The sequence below is a fragment of the Hermetia illucens genome, chromosome 4 (genome assembly GCF_905115235.1).
Source record: "Hermetia illucens chromosome 4, iHerIll2.2.curated.20191125, whole genome shotgun sequence".
NCBI classification, from domain to species: Eukaryota; Metazoa; Arthropoda; class Insecta; order Diptera; family Stratiomyidae; genus Hermetia; species Hermetia illucens.
Window position 1 is genome coordinate 157,721,454 of NC_051852.1, and position 17,099 is coordinate 157,738,552.

The 17,099-nt window shown below is 45.3% G+C and overlaps 1 protein-coding gene across 1 annotated transcript; it reads right to left on the reverse strand.

Annotated features, from left to right (window-relative positions):
* Positions 1 to 1,268: 1,268 nt before the first annotated feature.
* Positions 1,269 to 13,426, reverse strand: LOC119653563 (maltase A3-like). Its single transcript, XM_038058276.1, has 6 exons — positions 13,294 to 13,426; positions 12,887 to 13,230; positions 7,058 to 7,636; positions 6,862 to 6,969; positions 6,548 to 6,695; positions 1,269 to 1,471 (listed from the first exon to the last, which is right to left on the reverse strand). Exons 2-6 carry the CDS (start codon positions 13,151 to 13,153, stop codon positions 1,269 to 1,271), a joined length of 1,305 nt encoding a protein of 434 aa, XP_037914204.1. The 5' UTR covers positions 13,154 to 13,230; positions 13,294 to 13,426.
* Positions 13,427 to 17,099: the final 3,673 nt, after the last annotated feature.

Sequence of the window (17,099 nt, forward strand, 5' to 3'; positions counted from 1 at the left end):
GTTTGACGACAGTGGATTCCAGGCTGAAAGCCACTAGTCCGTCTGCCGCCTCACTCCGGGAGGTTCCTGCGGTTGGTTTCAGCACAGCGGTGCTAGGGCTTCCCCGGCCACCATGGTAAGGGTCTTATTTGAAATTGAAGGTGTCCAAGGTATTCAGAGTTCTCATACTAAAGACCAAGCTCCCCATTGGCCATGCAGCCCGCGGCGTATGCTTTTCCACCTTGGCTTGGGGTCGTATTAGCTCCTTAGCAGATTTCTTCAGCTTTGAGCTGATTCACTGCTTCTTAATGTAAATAATCAACACTCCAGTAATGTCTAGCGGGTATAGCTCTTAACAGTTTCCTCTCATTCTAAAAAATTTACCATACTTTGCGTGTCTAGTGCCCGCTGCTTTGGAGGCTTTCTTGAGTTAAAGAAATGAGTCACCCTTTAGAGTTCTTCACCTTCTTCTGGTGAAAACAGCCTCGATGTTCCTTAATTAGCGATCGTCCTTAGCTTCCCAATTCTGCTCCCTGGGCAGAGGGGAGGCAGCACCTGACGAGTTGCTTCTGACTTGGACGAAACCGGAAGTCGTCCATTTTTCTAAATTTGGGTTCTAGCCCAGAAGAGGAGGGTCCGCGCTATCAGGCGGATGACTAACACAGGAAGAAGTTCAGATGGGGTCTGGACAACATACAGAATAAGGCACGTTAGGTTCTGGTGAAGTCTACACAGCGTTGCTGGCTTTTTGGACTGAAAACTGTGCAATCTTCATCAATGTTATACCTGAATCCGTGTAAATATACAATAAGATACTCTTTGTTTCCACTTAATATCCAATGAACATTAGAGATATTAGATAATATCTAAACAACTTCTAATTCAGGTTTGCATTTCATGTATATTTATTAGAGTATATAGGATACATGTTCCCATGAGTTATGTAGAAAGCAGCTATTCTAAAACCAGCGATTCATAGGGATCAAGAGTGATTGCTGACACCTTCATGGTTTCACTGTGAATATAGAATAAATTTAAGATACGTGTTCCCCTTTATTAAATTTCTTAAACTCACTTAGCATTTCTCTTCGATTGGACCGAAGCAATCCGAACTTTCATAGTAGAAGGTATTGCGGCTGACCACTGTTGGACATAGACAGTTTGGGACTTGTCTGACACATTCATCAATAAAAGAATTGTATTTGATCCTGATAAGCTCCTGTGAATTTTGTGTGTAAAAGATACTTTTATTATCTATTCTTGAGTGTGAAAATAATAGCAATGTAAACTTACCTTTGGACAGCAAGCACATTATCGTTCAGTGCCTTATATTTAAGATCACCACGTTGTAGGGTCCTGGATGTCTTACGAAGTTGTACTAAATCCTTGTAGACCTTCAAATGACTTCTTGCGGCGGCTAGCTCTGCTTTAACATTGACTTGTTTATAGTTGGGGTGAATGGGAAGCCATGTTTTGTTAGCCGTCGAAAAACCTTGAAACAAGAATAGACAATGGAAGTAGCGACAATATATATTTCACTATGTAGGTTTATTTGATACTCGAAATGTTCATGACTCATTTAATAAAATATAATCCTTTTTGCCTTGTTTTTAAGGTTTTTTCCGTTTGTCCATTGCTCCGTCTGTTCGTCTGTCTGTCCGTCGCACGCATCTTTCTCCAAGACGGAGCGATTCACTCCGAATTTGGTGGAAAGGTAGGAGCTGTGATATGACTTACACTGATATCCTCAGGAAAGTCAAATCCGATCCTGAGCTGTTGGAGCTTGTAGGAAACGTCAGCCGAATAGACGCACCCAAAAAGGAGATTTGATGCTGAAGAAGTCTGGGGGCAAAATTTCCTCAGCAAAGTGGAGAAGTCCTTAGGAGAAGAGGCACAAATACGGGTCAAACAGCAGGAGATTGTTATACAATATCAAAACATTGATGAAATCACGACCAAGGAGGATATCCGCGGGGTCTTAGAAAAGCAGTTTGAACCACTTGGTTTGCAAGATTCTACTATCAGCAGACTCCAGGGTAGGCACGCAACGGCAATCATAAGCTTACTAGTTGAAACAGCGGTCAAACTTCTGGCGGCTGGTAAAGTAAAAAAAAGTTGGATCGTTTACCGACATAGGGAGCAGATGTCCCTCAGGCGCTGCTTTAGATGTTGGAATTGGGATCGGATGTTGGATTGGGATCGGTACTTGGTCCCCTGTTGTGGAATATCATGTATAATGGGGTGCTTGCTCTTCCCATCCCAGAGGGGACTACGATTGTCGGCTTTGCTGATGACCTAGCTGTGGTTGTTGCAGCAAAACACCTAGAAGATGTGAAGGTTTACGCAACAGAAACAGTGAGAGCGGCAAAGTCCTGGCTAGAAAAGGCCGGGCTGACCTTGGCAGACGCGAAAACGGAAGCGGTCTTAATAACGAAACGCAGGAAAAATAACACTGTAAAAGTGGAGGTCAGTGGAAATACCCGGGGGTATTAATTGACACCAAATTGAGTTTTAGGGAACACCTAGAGTATGCATGCCAAAAGGCAGCCAGTGCCGCCACGGCACTTGCAAAAATGTTGCCAAATATTGGTGGGCCGAAACATTGCCGGAGGTTGGTGCTAGCCGGAGTGGTGCGCTCCATCCTGCTCTACTCGTCGCCTGTGTGGGCAGAGGCGCTTGCAAACTCTCAGGGACGGAAGCAGGTGAACTCAGTTTACCGGCGGATGGCTCTGAGGGTTTGCAGTGCTTTTAGAACCACATCAGATGAGGCAGTATTGGTGGTGGCAGGCATGATCCCGGTTGACATTCTGGCCAAAGAAATGAGTGTCCTGTACAATGCAAGACATATGGAGGGGCATGCGCAGCGTAGAAATGCGGCAAGGTCAGAGTCGCTTGATCTCTGGCAACGCAGATGGGACGAATCTGCGAAAGGTCGGTGGACGCACAGGCTCATTCCCAACATTAGGGTGTGGCTTGAGCGAAAACATGGGGGACCAACTATTACATTACCCAGTTCCTCGCGGGACACGGTGGTTGCTACAGGCAGTACTGCACCGCTTTGGGTTGGATGATTCTCCGAACTGTCCTAGATGCGATGGCATACCGGAGGATCCCGAGCATATGATGTTTCACTGCCCACGATTTGCGATGGAGAGAAGGAGCTGAAACCAGGTGCTGGGCAGGAGCGGGACCCCGGAGAGCTTGGTTACTGAGATGCTGGAGTCCGAGGAGAAGTGGCTTGCGGTTGGCTCCGCAATCATCCAAATGCAGGAGGAGTTGCTGAAGGAATAAAGAAGGAGGAAAGCTGCAAATTGGAGAAGGATGAGTGCCTAAGAGCAAACCTACCCCGCGAAGTAATACCTCAATGGTGGTCCCGCGGGGCTGGGGCTGGGGCTGGAGAGACCGGGGGTGGTTTTAGTGGGTGTGAATCGCCCGCTGTAGTTCCGCCGTTCGGGCGGCGGACGTGTCTTTCTAAGATGTTCCACCTCCGTGTACGCACAAAAAAAAAAGAAAAAAACAGATGTTAGAATTTGACGACAAAGAGCAGATGCCCAGTGTTTAGGATGAAACAGATCAACCTTAGCCATTGCAAGGCAGCGCAAGACCTTCACTCGCAGAACGTCTATGAGAAGGGAATTGAAGCTGGCATAATCAGTGGGCCTTATCGCAATAATAAGGGCGGTGCCTGGGCTGGAGATGTAACTGGCAAGGTGACAATATAGGCGTGTGGAAATGAAGCCATTCATGAAATGATGGAGTTTCCAGAAGTTGGATTCGTCAGGGCGAAAATAGCTGGTATCTATATATATAATTGCTATGATCCACCAAGCGCGACGATAGCAGAATTCGAAGGTATGCTAATCTCGGATGCAAGAAGTCGAATTCCCAAGATTATAGCGGGTGGTTTCAACGCGTCGATTGGAGTAGTCGCAGTACGAACACCAGGGGCCGTATCCTGTCCAAGGCTTTTTCGGAGCTAGACGGAGCCAATACGAGAAATGTTTCCACTTTTCAGGGTCGGGTTTAATAGTTGATCTGACATATGTGAGTGGCACATTGGCGAGGAGAATGACATGGTTTGTCAGTGAGCATTATACCCATGGCGACCACCAGGCAATTTTCCTTCAGATATATGGACAATGTGACGATGTGTGTTTCCGCGGAGCTGAAAACCGAAGCTGATCCGTGAAAAGTTTTGAAGGAGATTCATTCATAAAAATGCTATTAGGAGGCCACAATCCTGGCGGTGCAGCTTTAGAAAAGGTAGATCAAATGATGGGACGCATAATGAGAGGATGCAACGCTGCTATGCCGAGGTGGCGGTTCCCCGCAAAAAGGTGCTCAAACTATTGGTGGAATGACAAGATCGCGTAGTTTCGGGCCACATGGTTTCGAGCTTGAAGGATCTACCAACGATCAAGAAAAAGACCGGATTTGGACGAGAAACGGCAAGTATATGTGAACCTTCAAGGTAGGCTTAAGAAGGCTATATGGACCAGCAAGGAAGAATGCTTCAAAAAACTTTGCGGAGAGGCTGACGAAAGCCGTTGGGGAACAGCGTACTGGGTGGTTTTGAAGAAGATGGCAGGGCGAACACCACAACTGACCTGCCCGCATCTTCTCTTCGATATCGTCGTGACACTTTTCCCCCAGGGGAACGTAAAAACACAAGCAAGTATTGGACGTCTACACTATACCTGCGGGAACTGAGGAAGAACTTGCGCAAATTTGCCAGAGAAATGGTTTTAACAAAGCTCCTGGTCTGGACGCTGTTCCCTATAGAGCTCTTAAATGCACTGTTAAGACCAGACCCGACTGGTTTATTAGCGTATTTGAAACATGCATGGTAGTAGGTGTTTTCCCCAACCGGTGGAAGAGGCAAAAACTAGTTTTGCTTCCGAAGCCGAATAAGCACCCAGGATATCCACCATCATACCGCCCAATTTGCCTCATCGATAAGGTAGGAAGGATCCTCGAAAAGCCCATCTACAATAGACTTTTCATTATTATTGAATATAAGGATGGATTATCGGAGCGACCATTTGGATTTCGACAAGCCCACCCAACGATCGACGCCGTAGATGTTGTTTTGAAGCTGGCTCGAGACGTGATTTCGTCTAATAAATGTTGTGCCGTGGTGTCGTTGGACGTCAAAAATGCCTTCAATTGCGTTAGCTGGAAGTGGGTAAAAACCTCAGTTGCTCAAACGGGTGTCCCTAGCTTTTTAACTAAGCTCCTCGAAAGTTACCTCTCGGAAAGGAAACTTTGGTACAATACGGATGAGGGATCCAAGCAGTACATTGTCACCGCAGCAGTACCACAGGGCGCAGTCTTGATTCGGAAGTTGGTTTGGAAGGGTTGGAAGAAGAATACGTTTAATATTCGTGCTTGTAGTAATATCATCACTTCGAAGCCGGTTATCAAATACCTGGGGGTAATGATTGACGCTAAAATCAATTTCAAGGGACACCATGACTATGCCTGTGAAAAAGCGGCAAATATCAGCGAAACTTAAGGGCAAGTGATGCCTAATATTAGAGAAATAAGATACAGTCGCAGATTACTTATGTCTGGAGTGGTTCGCTCCACACTATTATAAGCGGCACCACTTTGGGAGCGTGTGAGGAGGAGGAGAAGGGTAAATATGACTAACCGCTTAGTGGCGCTGACAGTGTGCAGCGTCCTCAGAACAATATCAGGCGACGTAGCGTGTGTTATTGTGGCAATGATCCCGATGGACATTCTAGCAGGTGAAGCACGCTGCTTGTACGAGAAAAAGATAAGGAATGCACCTGAAAGGGATACATAATACCAAAAGGCGGCAAGGCGAGAGTCGCTGGAAAAGTGCTAGCAGCGGTGAAATGACTTGCAGAGGGGTCGCCCAGACTTTGATTCCCCGTATTGAGGAGTAGATCCAGCGACGACCTGGTGAGATTAATCACCATCTGACCCAATTCCTGTCAGTGCATGGTGGTTACAGGAAGTATCTGCACCAATTCAGGCCGGACTATTCTCCCTTTTGTCCTGAATGTAGTTGCACACATGAGGACCCGGAGCCGGTTCCACTGTCCACGATTTTACTCAGAGAGGAGGAGCCTGAAAGACTCTCTGAAAATAAACATAAGCCCGCAGAACATAGTCGGGGGAATGCTGAAGTCGGAGGGAAACTGGTGAACTCCACAATCAAAAGTATTTAGGAGGAACTTGGTATAGCGGAGCCTGCAAGGGGGACGCGAAGAATGGAAGGTTTTGTCTCTTAAAGCGTAGTAGAGAAGGAGAAAGGGGGTGGTTTTCAGTGGATGAGAATCCCACACAATGTTGCAACCTGAGGGGGCAGTGTCCCTGTAGATTTCCACCTCCATCCATAACAAAAAGAAAAAAACTAACAGACAGACAGACAGACAGTAAACCAATTTTAATAAGGTTTTGTTTTACACAAAAGAAGGTAATTCTAATTTGATTTCTGACTGAACCATGAACTATCACTTGTGTGAATAAACATTAAAATCAACTATATTCCTGCCCAGATCAGAGCAGGCAATCAACAGTAGAAGTTTTGAAATTTTACCTGCATTCTTCGAATCGTCCCATTGAAAAGGTGTCCTTGCTGGATCCCGTGTGAATTGTTGAAAGATTTGAGGATTTGAATTGCATGCGGCTGGATCGACCGTATCGTTCCACGATATATCAACATCCAACATTCCTATTTCCTCGCCCTGTGAAAGAATAGGTTACAACAGCGTTAAAGTGGATAAATCTCTGGGGAGGAGAAAAATGCTCATTCGATAGTAAAACGTGATTACAATATATCAAGGCATTACATGGAGGAAGGCTGAATTCAACTACAAAACTTTTGTATTCCCGATGTGCAAAGATACTTACGTTGTATGTGACACTAGCTCCGGGCAATACCATAAGGAGCATGTTCATGGAATCAATCCTTTCAGGTCCGTAGCGACTTCCCACTCGTCGGTTGTCGTGGTTTCCAATCTAATTTGTGAAAACAGATATTGTGAGAATGAGACTACTTCGTTGGTGCAGTTTTTATCAGGTCATTGCAATCTAGTTTTGTCCTTACCACCCAATTTGCAGTGTATTGCTTCGGCATGTTATCCATCCATAGAGCAATAACAGCAGCATAGTCTGGTGCCTTCGAGGTTCCATTAGCTCGCCTGATGAAGTTAAAATTGAAGGGAATATGGGCACCATTATATGTTCCATTTCCATAATACTGCATTATGATATTAATGGGCGAATAAATTTCAGTAAGGATTATCCTGGTATCGCCACCATTTTTTCGTTGGTATTCATCGAGAAAAGCACGAGTTCTATAGACAAGCTCGGTGGTTTCTGGTTGATCTTGTGTGTAAATATGTGTCAGATAGTCGGCGTTCTCTGGGTCGCTGGTGAGACCACTTTTTGGCTCATCTGGATACTTTCCTTTACTATCAGCTTTCACTTCAAAAACCGTTGGAACTGAATCCACACGGAATCCAGCGACCCCTTTATCAAGCCAAAAAGTGAGGACATCTTCCATGGCTTCAATTACAAGTGGATTGCGATAATTTAAATCTGGCTGTTCAGCTAAATATTGATGGAGATAAAATTGTTGACGTTTGGTATTCCATTTCCAGGCACTTCCTCGAAACATTGATAGCTGGAAAGGTATAGAACATTTTAGATGAGTAGTGAAACTATGCGAACGGCTCCTTCAAATATAGTCCTACAATCATTAAACACGGCTATTCAGTGGGCAAAGGAAAAACAGTCGTAGAAAGAATATATTCTGGATGCAGAATATGTTGATAAAACGGAGTGCGATACCCAAACGAGTCTAAGTCAGACTAGAAAGGGATAGCGCTCAAGCAAAATTGGAAAGATAGCAGAAAGGAGTCCGCTTAGATGATATCCTGATTTCTAAGAAAAGTAGCCTTAGCTTTCGGCTGGTCTCTAATCCAGGGACTTAGAAGCTTAGTATGTATCACTCGAACAAGGAGGGCACAAAAGGACAATGACCTCTCTAACTCGAGGGATCCTTCAGAGCTGCGAGCACTGGACGTGCAAAGCCCGGTCAAATTTTTTGGGAAAGAAAGGAAACTGTTCACAGCTGTACCCCACTCTAGAATACATTAAAAAGGCTAAAAGGAAAAAGTTAAATGGGACTGCAAAAAAACATCAAATGTTCCCTAGACTATTTAGATGTTTACAGTGCTGCTACTACCTGGTTAGGCCATTCCATGAAGCTAGGTGGGAATGGGATTTTTAGAGCAATGCAGCAGCATTTATGGATGATAGCAACTTCCTTACTCTGCAACCTCTAAGGTTTCCAAAGAATTGTTTACCTGATGTCTGCAGTCTGACTTTAGATAGCCAGGTTACAAGGCCGTTAATTAGTTTTAGGAAAAGTATCCTTTCCAAGATCCATCCTGTCCGAGGCTCCTTTCGTAGCTTCGTAACATCGGTTTTCCATGTAGGGTTGTCAGCCCCACCTAACCCCGAACCAGGAGGACCGTTGGTACAATTTGTCCCGTTTTCAGGTGCGCAGCCTACATAACGACGAAATCTATGAGCGATACCATGACCGTCCGGTTGTGGATAAAATCCGGCTCAACAGGTTACGGTGAGCGGGTCACTTAATCCGTATGGATGAGGATGATCCAGCGCAGAAAGTCTATAAGGGCAATATCTATGGTAGGAAAAGAAGACGAGGCAGATCCTGCCTAAGATAGAGCGATGGCGTAGGCCAGGACGCCAGACAGCTTTTAGGGATATCGAATTGGTGGACCTCGGCGCAAAACCGGGATGTCTGGAGTTCCTTAATCAGGCAGGCCTTGACTGGATACCGGTTGTTGCGCCGTTGATGATGATGATCCTTTCCAAGACCGGATGGCTCAGGTGGTTAGAGGCCCAGGCTGTCGAAGGGGAAGGTTCAAATCATATTGGTGGATGTCGGATTCTAATCGAATCAGCTATGAGTGAGTACCTGCGTCAAATCAGGTTAATAATCTCGGGCGAGCGCAATGGTGACCACATTACCGCCTACAATGTACTGTAGTGTACCGTTATGGTCTTGAATGAAATGCTCTAACACCCTTCAAGGCCTTAATCTAGGATTCTGGCGTATCGTGTTCTCGCAAAGTAATGTCTCCGGTTAAACCACTTATTGGCAATGTCCCTTCGGTCAAACCATCTCCGAGCAAATTACAAACCCCGGGTTGTACCGTTCGTGGCACCTGCGCCTGCCTAATTCGCGGTAATTTATGGCCTGGCGAAATATTATAGAATCTATCCGTTGTTAATCGCTTGGATCCCTCACATCCTTAAGTACTTATAGCGAGCTATTCTCTTTTCGTTATTATAGTTTCTGGTAATGGACACCTTGCTATGGCTGTTGGAGGACGCAAAAGTCTTTTCTCAGGCATCGGAGGGGTATTCTGGCAAAATCAGATTATAGAAATGGTAGGCAGAGTTATATGTCATTTGATTGGCAGCGGAAAAATGTTTGCAAGGTTAAACAATTCGAATTAGTTCCGAGGAGGGGGCTGCATTATCAGCATTAAATAGTAACAACATATCAAGCCAGGTATTGTGGAGTTACCACCATCTGCTGCTGAAACCTAGCCGACTGGATGAAATATTCCTGATGCGGGTCCGACTGCAAACCTACTTATTAGCAGGCAGGAGGAGAGGGAATTTCTGAAAAAGGGGAGGAATGTCTGATTTCATCAAAACCTATAGTAGAAGACCTTCGGGTGATAATTTTTATTTTTTTGGGTGAGTGAGAGAGTGTTGGATTCCCGCAACAGCACGCTATCGGTTTACCAACTAAGCACCTCTCTGCCATTAGATAACTAGTATGGAACCGTTTGACACATTAGTTCGGGCTAGCTCTTCCGTTCTTCCGGCTTTGGGAGCCTTTAATCCAGAGAATTCCTTTCAACGACGGGAAGAGAGGGGAGGGAGGAAGTTGCTAGTTCAGGGAACCCCTTGCCATCCGACACCTCCGCCGGTCGAGTTCAATTTTCTTCATAGTAAGAAGAGCCTAAACATATGCACAACACGACTCCAGCTGCCAACGCTCTTCAGCATCTCTCTGCCATTGTTGTCTGGAAAGAGCTCCAATATGTCTCCATAAAGTTGCTGGCAAAAGCCGTCCACCTTTGGCAAGGGAAAAAGGTGTGTTCAGCATCGTCCGTCACTCCATTGCAGAACGCACATTCAGGAGATCGCGGCTTTCAAATCATGTGCAGATAAGACTGAAGCCTCCATGCCCGCTTAGAAGTTGGGTAAGGAAGTAATCCACCTCACCGTGCGTTCAGTTCAGTCATGGATCTGCCCATCTGTCCCTTAGCTCGTTTTGCGAAATAAGTTGCCTCTCGGTGAGAGTGCGTTGACGTTCTTCACCTATCCTAAGTTGTCGTCCTACGGCGGTAGATATATGCACCTCAATGGCATAAGCTCAAACCTCCGCGCCATAAAGCAGAACCGGCTGCGAAACTCCCATAAGGGGACTCAAGGCCCAGAGTCCCGCTGCAGCCTTGTTTGCTGCTGCTTTAAATTGCTCGAAGAAACTCATCTTCGAGTCGAGCATTAAACCAAGGTAGTTAACTCGCCGATCGGTATTGGACGAAGGGGCGGGATTCTCTTTCTGGTCAAGTTGACTACTTCAGTTTTTTCCTGCGCAAGGCTGAGACCATGGGCAATCATCCGTCCGCTTACCCGTCGCATCAATATGCGAAGTGTGCTTTGTGCGTGTTTAACAGTGCGTTCAGCAAGAAGTGCCGCAACGTCGTCTGCATAACCGACCAGGCGCGACTCTTCTGGCATATCGAGTCTCGGCAAACTATCATAATAGGCGTTCCAGAGGTCCGGCCCTAGGATGGATCCCTGTGCTACTCCCGACATGATTTCGATCCTTCTGTGGCCTTCTAGCTTCTCATGGAGTAGGGAGCGATCTTTCAGAAAATTCCTCAATATCCGCAAGGGATAGCTTGGCGCGTGCAATGAGTTATCTGATCATCGTACTAAATTGAAGGCATTTCTGACATCAAGCGTTATATCCGTTGAGATCGGTGGCTGTGTGCCTTGGCTCGATCAACTGCAGCCACGGCCTCCAAAACAGCTTCCACTATCCCTGTTCTGAACTCGAACTGCCTTGGGGATAAGTCTCCGGCAGGTCGGCTCGCTTCAGCAAGTCTACTCTTAATGAGCTTCTTGCGCTGTCAACGCGAGTCTGGCCACCTTCAGGTGCTATTAGATGAAAGACAGACACCCGAAAGCCATTTCCTGACGATAAGCCAAACAACAGGATAGTAATCGCCGGACTAAAATGTCAAACATTGGTAGACCACAGCAATCAACTAGCCTACTGATGTCTAAACTGGTCATCTTGATGTTGCTGCATCGACACCAATTTGGACCAAAACGTGCCTAACAAAAATTGTTAATGGTGAAATGTCATCGGAGTGGTTTGACAATTGTAAACGCTTGCAGAGGTAAATCTGGATTTGCCGTATAAGCGGGGTCACAGATGATATTGATCCATATTTTTGCGTTGGAGTTGAAGCGCTTTGATGAAACCAGAGAATGAATGAATACGTGACTCATCGGAGTATACTGATAAGACGATTCATGAATATCAAGGAGTTTCTACGATTGGAAGATTGACAATTCACCAGCTATCTTCGGTCGAATAGCTGCTGGAAAAATATTGTTCACCATCCACTACCAACCAAAATTGTGGACTGCAAGCAAGCATACGTCAGTATTGACAAAAATGTACTGCACAAATCAAGGGTTAACAATGGAATTCCAGCAGAACTAATAACTACTTACCAGAATGACAATATCCCCCTGAATAGCGTAAGCCAGAATCATTAATAGTCTGACAGATGCGTTTGAGATAAAACGTCGAGTTCAGGTAATGAAATGGGTTGGCATCTCCCTTGCTCAATGGCACATGGACCCTAACACAAACTTTCGGAACACTGGTCAATCCCATGATGTTTCCAGATAGCTGGTGGAAGGACATCCTGAAGACCAAGGCAGGGAGTGAGTTGTAAAGCTTCGACGATGATGACGACGAACATTGCTATCTGGCAAAGGGGCGATGTATCCCATCGCAGGAAGGAAGGGGATGTCGGCTGGCCTTGAAGATTGAGCCTTGGTTGATATGGAACATGACGAAAGAAATTTTCATTTTAGGGAGTCCATGTTGGTATGTTAGTTACAAGGCTCTTCACGTAGCACACCACGGGATGAAAATTCCAGAAATGCCAGAGCCGGAGGAGGTATGGAGTGCCTCGAGTAAGATTATTTGCGGCGTTCGCCATGAAATAAGGGAGGCGGGATTCGAAGGAAGAGTGCATGCTGAGAAAGGGGATAACCCTATAAGGGGAGTTGAGTTTATGGGGCCTCAACTTGGCTTCGAAAGTGATGTCCATTGACAGGTGGAATATCGAAGGAGTGGGGCTTGCAGTGCTCTTGTGTCGTTTGTGAAGTGGGTGGGGTTTTTTTTTGTTTTATAAACGTTTAAATTACAGTTAGAATAGAGATAGATAGAAAACTATCACCATCACAGTATCAAATGATATTGACCCAAACGACTTTCCGAATTTTATTTTATGATTTTGTATTTTTATATCATAGACGTGGTCTCTTCGTATAAAGATGAAGGTGTCAGAAGGCCTCTTCGGTGGGTTTTCTTGTAGTTGGTAGAATCACCTCGTTATATTCAAAAAGGGACGAATAAATACTCTTTGAGAAATCCCCGCTGATAATAATATCACAATTTAAGGACTAAGTGGTAATTACTGAGCTGGGCAAACATGTTTGCACATTGAATATGCAATGAAATTCCTATGACACATATGCCTTGAAAAGCACGGTTGCACTAGAGAATACTCACCCAATTACTTGGTGGAAGCCGGTTAGACGAGTTCTTAGGATCTGGGTAGCCATCATGCCATACATAGAAATCCTCGTATCCTTTAACTCGATTCACCGACTTTTGGAACCATTCATGGAGATCACTTGTATGGTTGGGAACTAAATCCATTATCAACTTAATACCAAGCTCACTTGCTCTTTTCAAAAGTGCCTCAAAGTCCGCCATGGTTCCGTATTCTGGCTGAATGGCTTTAAAGTCGGCAATGTCGTAACCAAAATCCTTCATTGGTGACTTATATATTGGAGAAAGCCATGCTGCCGTGATGCCAATATCCTTCAAATGGGGAAGCTTTTCTCAGATTCCTGTAAAGATACCAAAATTAAAATTTAGTCATTCAGTTTTAAATTCATCTTTTTACGCCTCACCATTAAGGTCTCCGATGCCATCACCATTTGAATCTTTAAATGATCGAGGATAAATCTGATAAAACTGTCCTGTTTGCCACCAATCACTTTGAGAAAAAATCGTAGGGACCCAAAGGGTCAAAACTAGTATTATCAACTTCATTTTCTCGAGAGAATTAAAGGCAGATACCACCTGCGTCGATTTTATAAAGGTTTCCTTATCTGTAATTAGTAATGGAACATATTTTTATGTAGTTAACCAGGTGATTACAGGTGGTGAATTAGATAAATGGCCCCTAATCGAAAAGTAAAATTTCAACGATTAAATGTTTACAATACAATTTCCTCTATCTATGCCTCTTGGGATTTCAAGGTTTTTGTAATAGTGAACCTACTACCTCATCAGGAAACATGTTGGGGTGCATTCGACCGTTTGATAACCATTTACGTAAACTAGATCTTGAGAGCTTGGATAAATAAACGGTTTCAATTACATTCGACAACTATGTTCATTGTACTACTTAGTGGCATTTTTCGGTATTTTCCATGATATCAAATTTCATATTTTTAAGGCTGTTTGTAAAATAAAACCTTAGTAAAATTGGTTTACGGTCCCTCTGTCTGTTTATCTGGTTGTGTGTCCTTTTTTATCATTAGAAGGTAGAAAGATACAAAACCTACCGCTGACTTCTACAATAGGGTTATGTGAGACATTTACTCACTAAAGCCACCTCCCTCTCCTTTGCTTGCTCCGCGGATCGGTTCCGATCTGCAGCTCGTGTCGTTATTTGCTACTATCCTCCGAAGCTTCTCTTTCCTCATCAGATTCTGGGTCGCCTTCATTAATTTTTCCATTACCCTCTAAGTTGTTTCATAATCTAACATGTGATCCACGATATTCTCGGGTTACCATGGAGCCCTGGTGACAATTTCCGCCTCCGCTCTGTGTACCCGAACCTTGGGTCTGGAATTATCTTGCATGTCGAGCAATCTTCTTTTTCTTCAGTCTTTGTTTCGTTCACAAGTGGGGCCAGCTTGTCGTGATCGGTTTCGCCATTTGACTCTATCAAATGCCTGATCTGGATGGAATCTCGAGGCTTTTAAATCCCCCATCCACCGTATCAAGCCATCGTTATTTCAGCTTGCCTTTTGGTCGTTCACCATCGACTTCGATGTTCAGGCCAATATTTGCAAGGGAATTCTCGTTAGCGCGAATTGCGTGACCATACCATCGGCCTCTCTCGCAGTTTTCCCACTGTCGGTGCAACCCCATATCGATCGCGGATATCTTCATTTCGGATGTGAAGTCCTCGGTGTTTAACGTAGCTACCTGTCTTGAGACTTAATCCTACGGTCCTCTTAAGACATGGATTGATTTTGCGACCACAATCAGAGCCCCACTGAGACAAGCGCAACGGTACCAGTCTATACCAAGTACATGGCTTAGCACTCATACTGGTGGATGCAAGAATTACCTAAATCTCTACCGAACTATGGAGTACGGCACCCGTGTTGATACGCAACACCACGTCGAGGCCCGAAGGTCTCTTCTCGCTTGAGCACAACCACAGCCACCATGAAACTCCCACAAGGGGGCCAACCGCAATCAACCGAGCTGTACTCAGATACGACAGGAATTCTCCTGAAGTATAAGAGTCCAGGGGCTACCTCGGTTCCCATGGTACCAGTATACCCATGGTAAGGTTTCGTGACCGAAGCCACTTCAGATGAGTCTCCGTGCAGACTCGGGTCTGATCGCCCTTGCTAGGCCTTGGAGCATTCGCCTACTGCATCACGGCCGACAAGCCAATGCGATACAGCGTTTCCCGATGCCACCACGTGGAGGTTCTCCTCGGCCGCTTCGTTTTGGTTCAGCCGACAGGGTTGTCGCCCCGTCTTCCTCCCCGCCACCTCAGAGCATCATTTCGGATGTAATCAAAGCGTGTCACGCCACTAGTTCAGTGCAATATTTTCGGCTCCATTACCGCAAGACGCCGTTTATTGTCGTTTATAGTCGGCCAACACTCAGAACCATAGAGAGCGACTGGACGGACGACATTGCGGTAAATTTTATATTTGAGAAGTTCGTTGATACGTCAATCACAAAGAATACCAGTTGTGGACGCCACTTCCTCCAGGTTGCGTTTATACGTGAAGGAATTTCATAAAGCAATTCTCCATTAGTTGATAGCGTTGACCCGAGGTATTTAAATCGGTCAGTTCTGGGCAGATCATTGCCGCTGACAGTGATTGTGCCTATTTCATGGGGATCGGTCAGTTTTATTTAAATTAGATCTGAGACCGTGTTCCATGAGGCGATCATTCCGTTTTTGGGCAAGTTTCTCATAATCATTTTTGTTATTAGATACCAGGAAAACATCATTTCCATAAAGCAGTGTATAGGGCCGAAAAAATCAAAAATTTAACTGACGGTTTCGTTCAGGGCAGAGGCAACTCATCAGACGCTGCCTCACCTCTGCCCTGGGAGCAGCGTGACCGAAAGTGCCAACAGGTGGAAAGACGGTCTCTTTTTGTCATCGCAAAAACACGACAAGTGGATGGGGACTTAGGATCCCGCAGATCCTAAGCAATAACCTAGCTTTAGTCCAGCTTAGATTACAACGCCTGGCGTTTTAAATCCAATATAACTCGCAACCTTGTCGTGTTTTTGCGATGACAAAAAGGGACCGTCTTTCCACCTGTTGCCACTTTCGGTCACGCTGCTCCCAGGGCAGAGGTGAGGCAGCGTCTGATGAGTTGCCTCTGCCCTGGACGAAACCGTCAGTCAAATTTTTGATTTTTTCGATTCTTAATGCTTGGGGTGCTACGGTCCAAACTAGGGATCCATGGACTAAAAAACGAAGGAGTAAGTTGCTCCTCATTTAGTCCGGTCCACCCTCAAGTGGATGGGGACTTAGGATCCCGCAGATCCTAAACAACAGTGTATAGGGCGCTGGACGATGCATGTCGCGTGTGACGGTGTCCACAACAAGAATAAAGAGTAGTGGTGAGAGGGCGCTTCCTTGATGAACACCAACAGAGACACGAAGCGGTTTTGACACATCCGCCATACTTCGATATTTACTTTACGGATCGTAGTAGAGCAATTGAACCCAGCTCACGACTTTTTTTAGTACTAAGTGTTGTCCTAAAGCTTGTCAGATGAGTTCGTGTGGCACACGGTCAAACGATTTCTCTAGATCCAGAAATGCAATATAAAGAGGGCGATGTTTCTCCATGAATAACCGCGCAGCGTCAGGATTTCCGCAGTTTTTGATAAATCCAGTTTGAATCACGGTTATTTCAATGATTTCGCGAATACGGTTGTGAAGAATGCGTTCAAAAACCTTCATGGTATGGGAAAGTAGCCAGATCGAACGGTAATTTGAACATTCTGCTGGACTACCTTTCTTTTTCCGTATTGGAACTATCGAACTTTCCTGTCAGTCAGATGGTGTTCTTCCTTCCTGTATAATCCGATTAAAGAATTCACTGAGCCACAGTGTTGGGTCCCAGCTCTTCGCTTTCCGGAGCTCCGCAGCAAGCTACGATGGCACCAGTCTATACCGAGTGCATGGTACAGCATTCATACTGGTGGATGCAAGACCTACTTAAAGCTCTACCGAACTAAGGAGTACCCGTGTTTAAATGTAACACCCCACTGAGACTCAAAGGTCCCTGTTCGCTTGAACGCAATGACAACCCCCATGAAGCCCGCACTAGGGCGCACAGCTCTCCCAACACCATATCGAGTGTGTGGGTACCAAAATAGAGAAGTTTATTGCCATTTTTACCGCATTCGCTTTTAATGTCACAGCTTTTGGCCC

What these genes read in the sequence shown, in the direction of transcription:
- LOC119653563 (XM_038058276.1), bottom strand. Translation starts at nt 13,153, where the DNA reads ATGAAGGATTTTGGTTACGACATTGCCGACTTTAAAGCCATTCAGCCA. An exon ending in GAGCTAGTGTCACATACAAC is followed by an intron (nt 6,696 to 6,861) that starts GTAAGTATCTTT and finishes ATTCTTTCACAG; the next exon opens with GGCGAGGAAATAGGAATGTT. An exon ending in GGACGATTCGAAGAATGCAG is followed by an intron (nt 1,472 to 6,547) that starts GTAAAATTTCAA and finishes TCTTGTTTCAAG; the next exon opens with GTTTTTCGACGGCTAACAAA.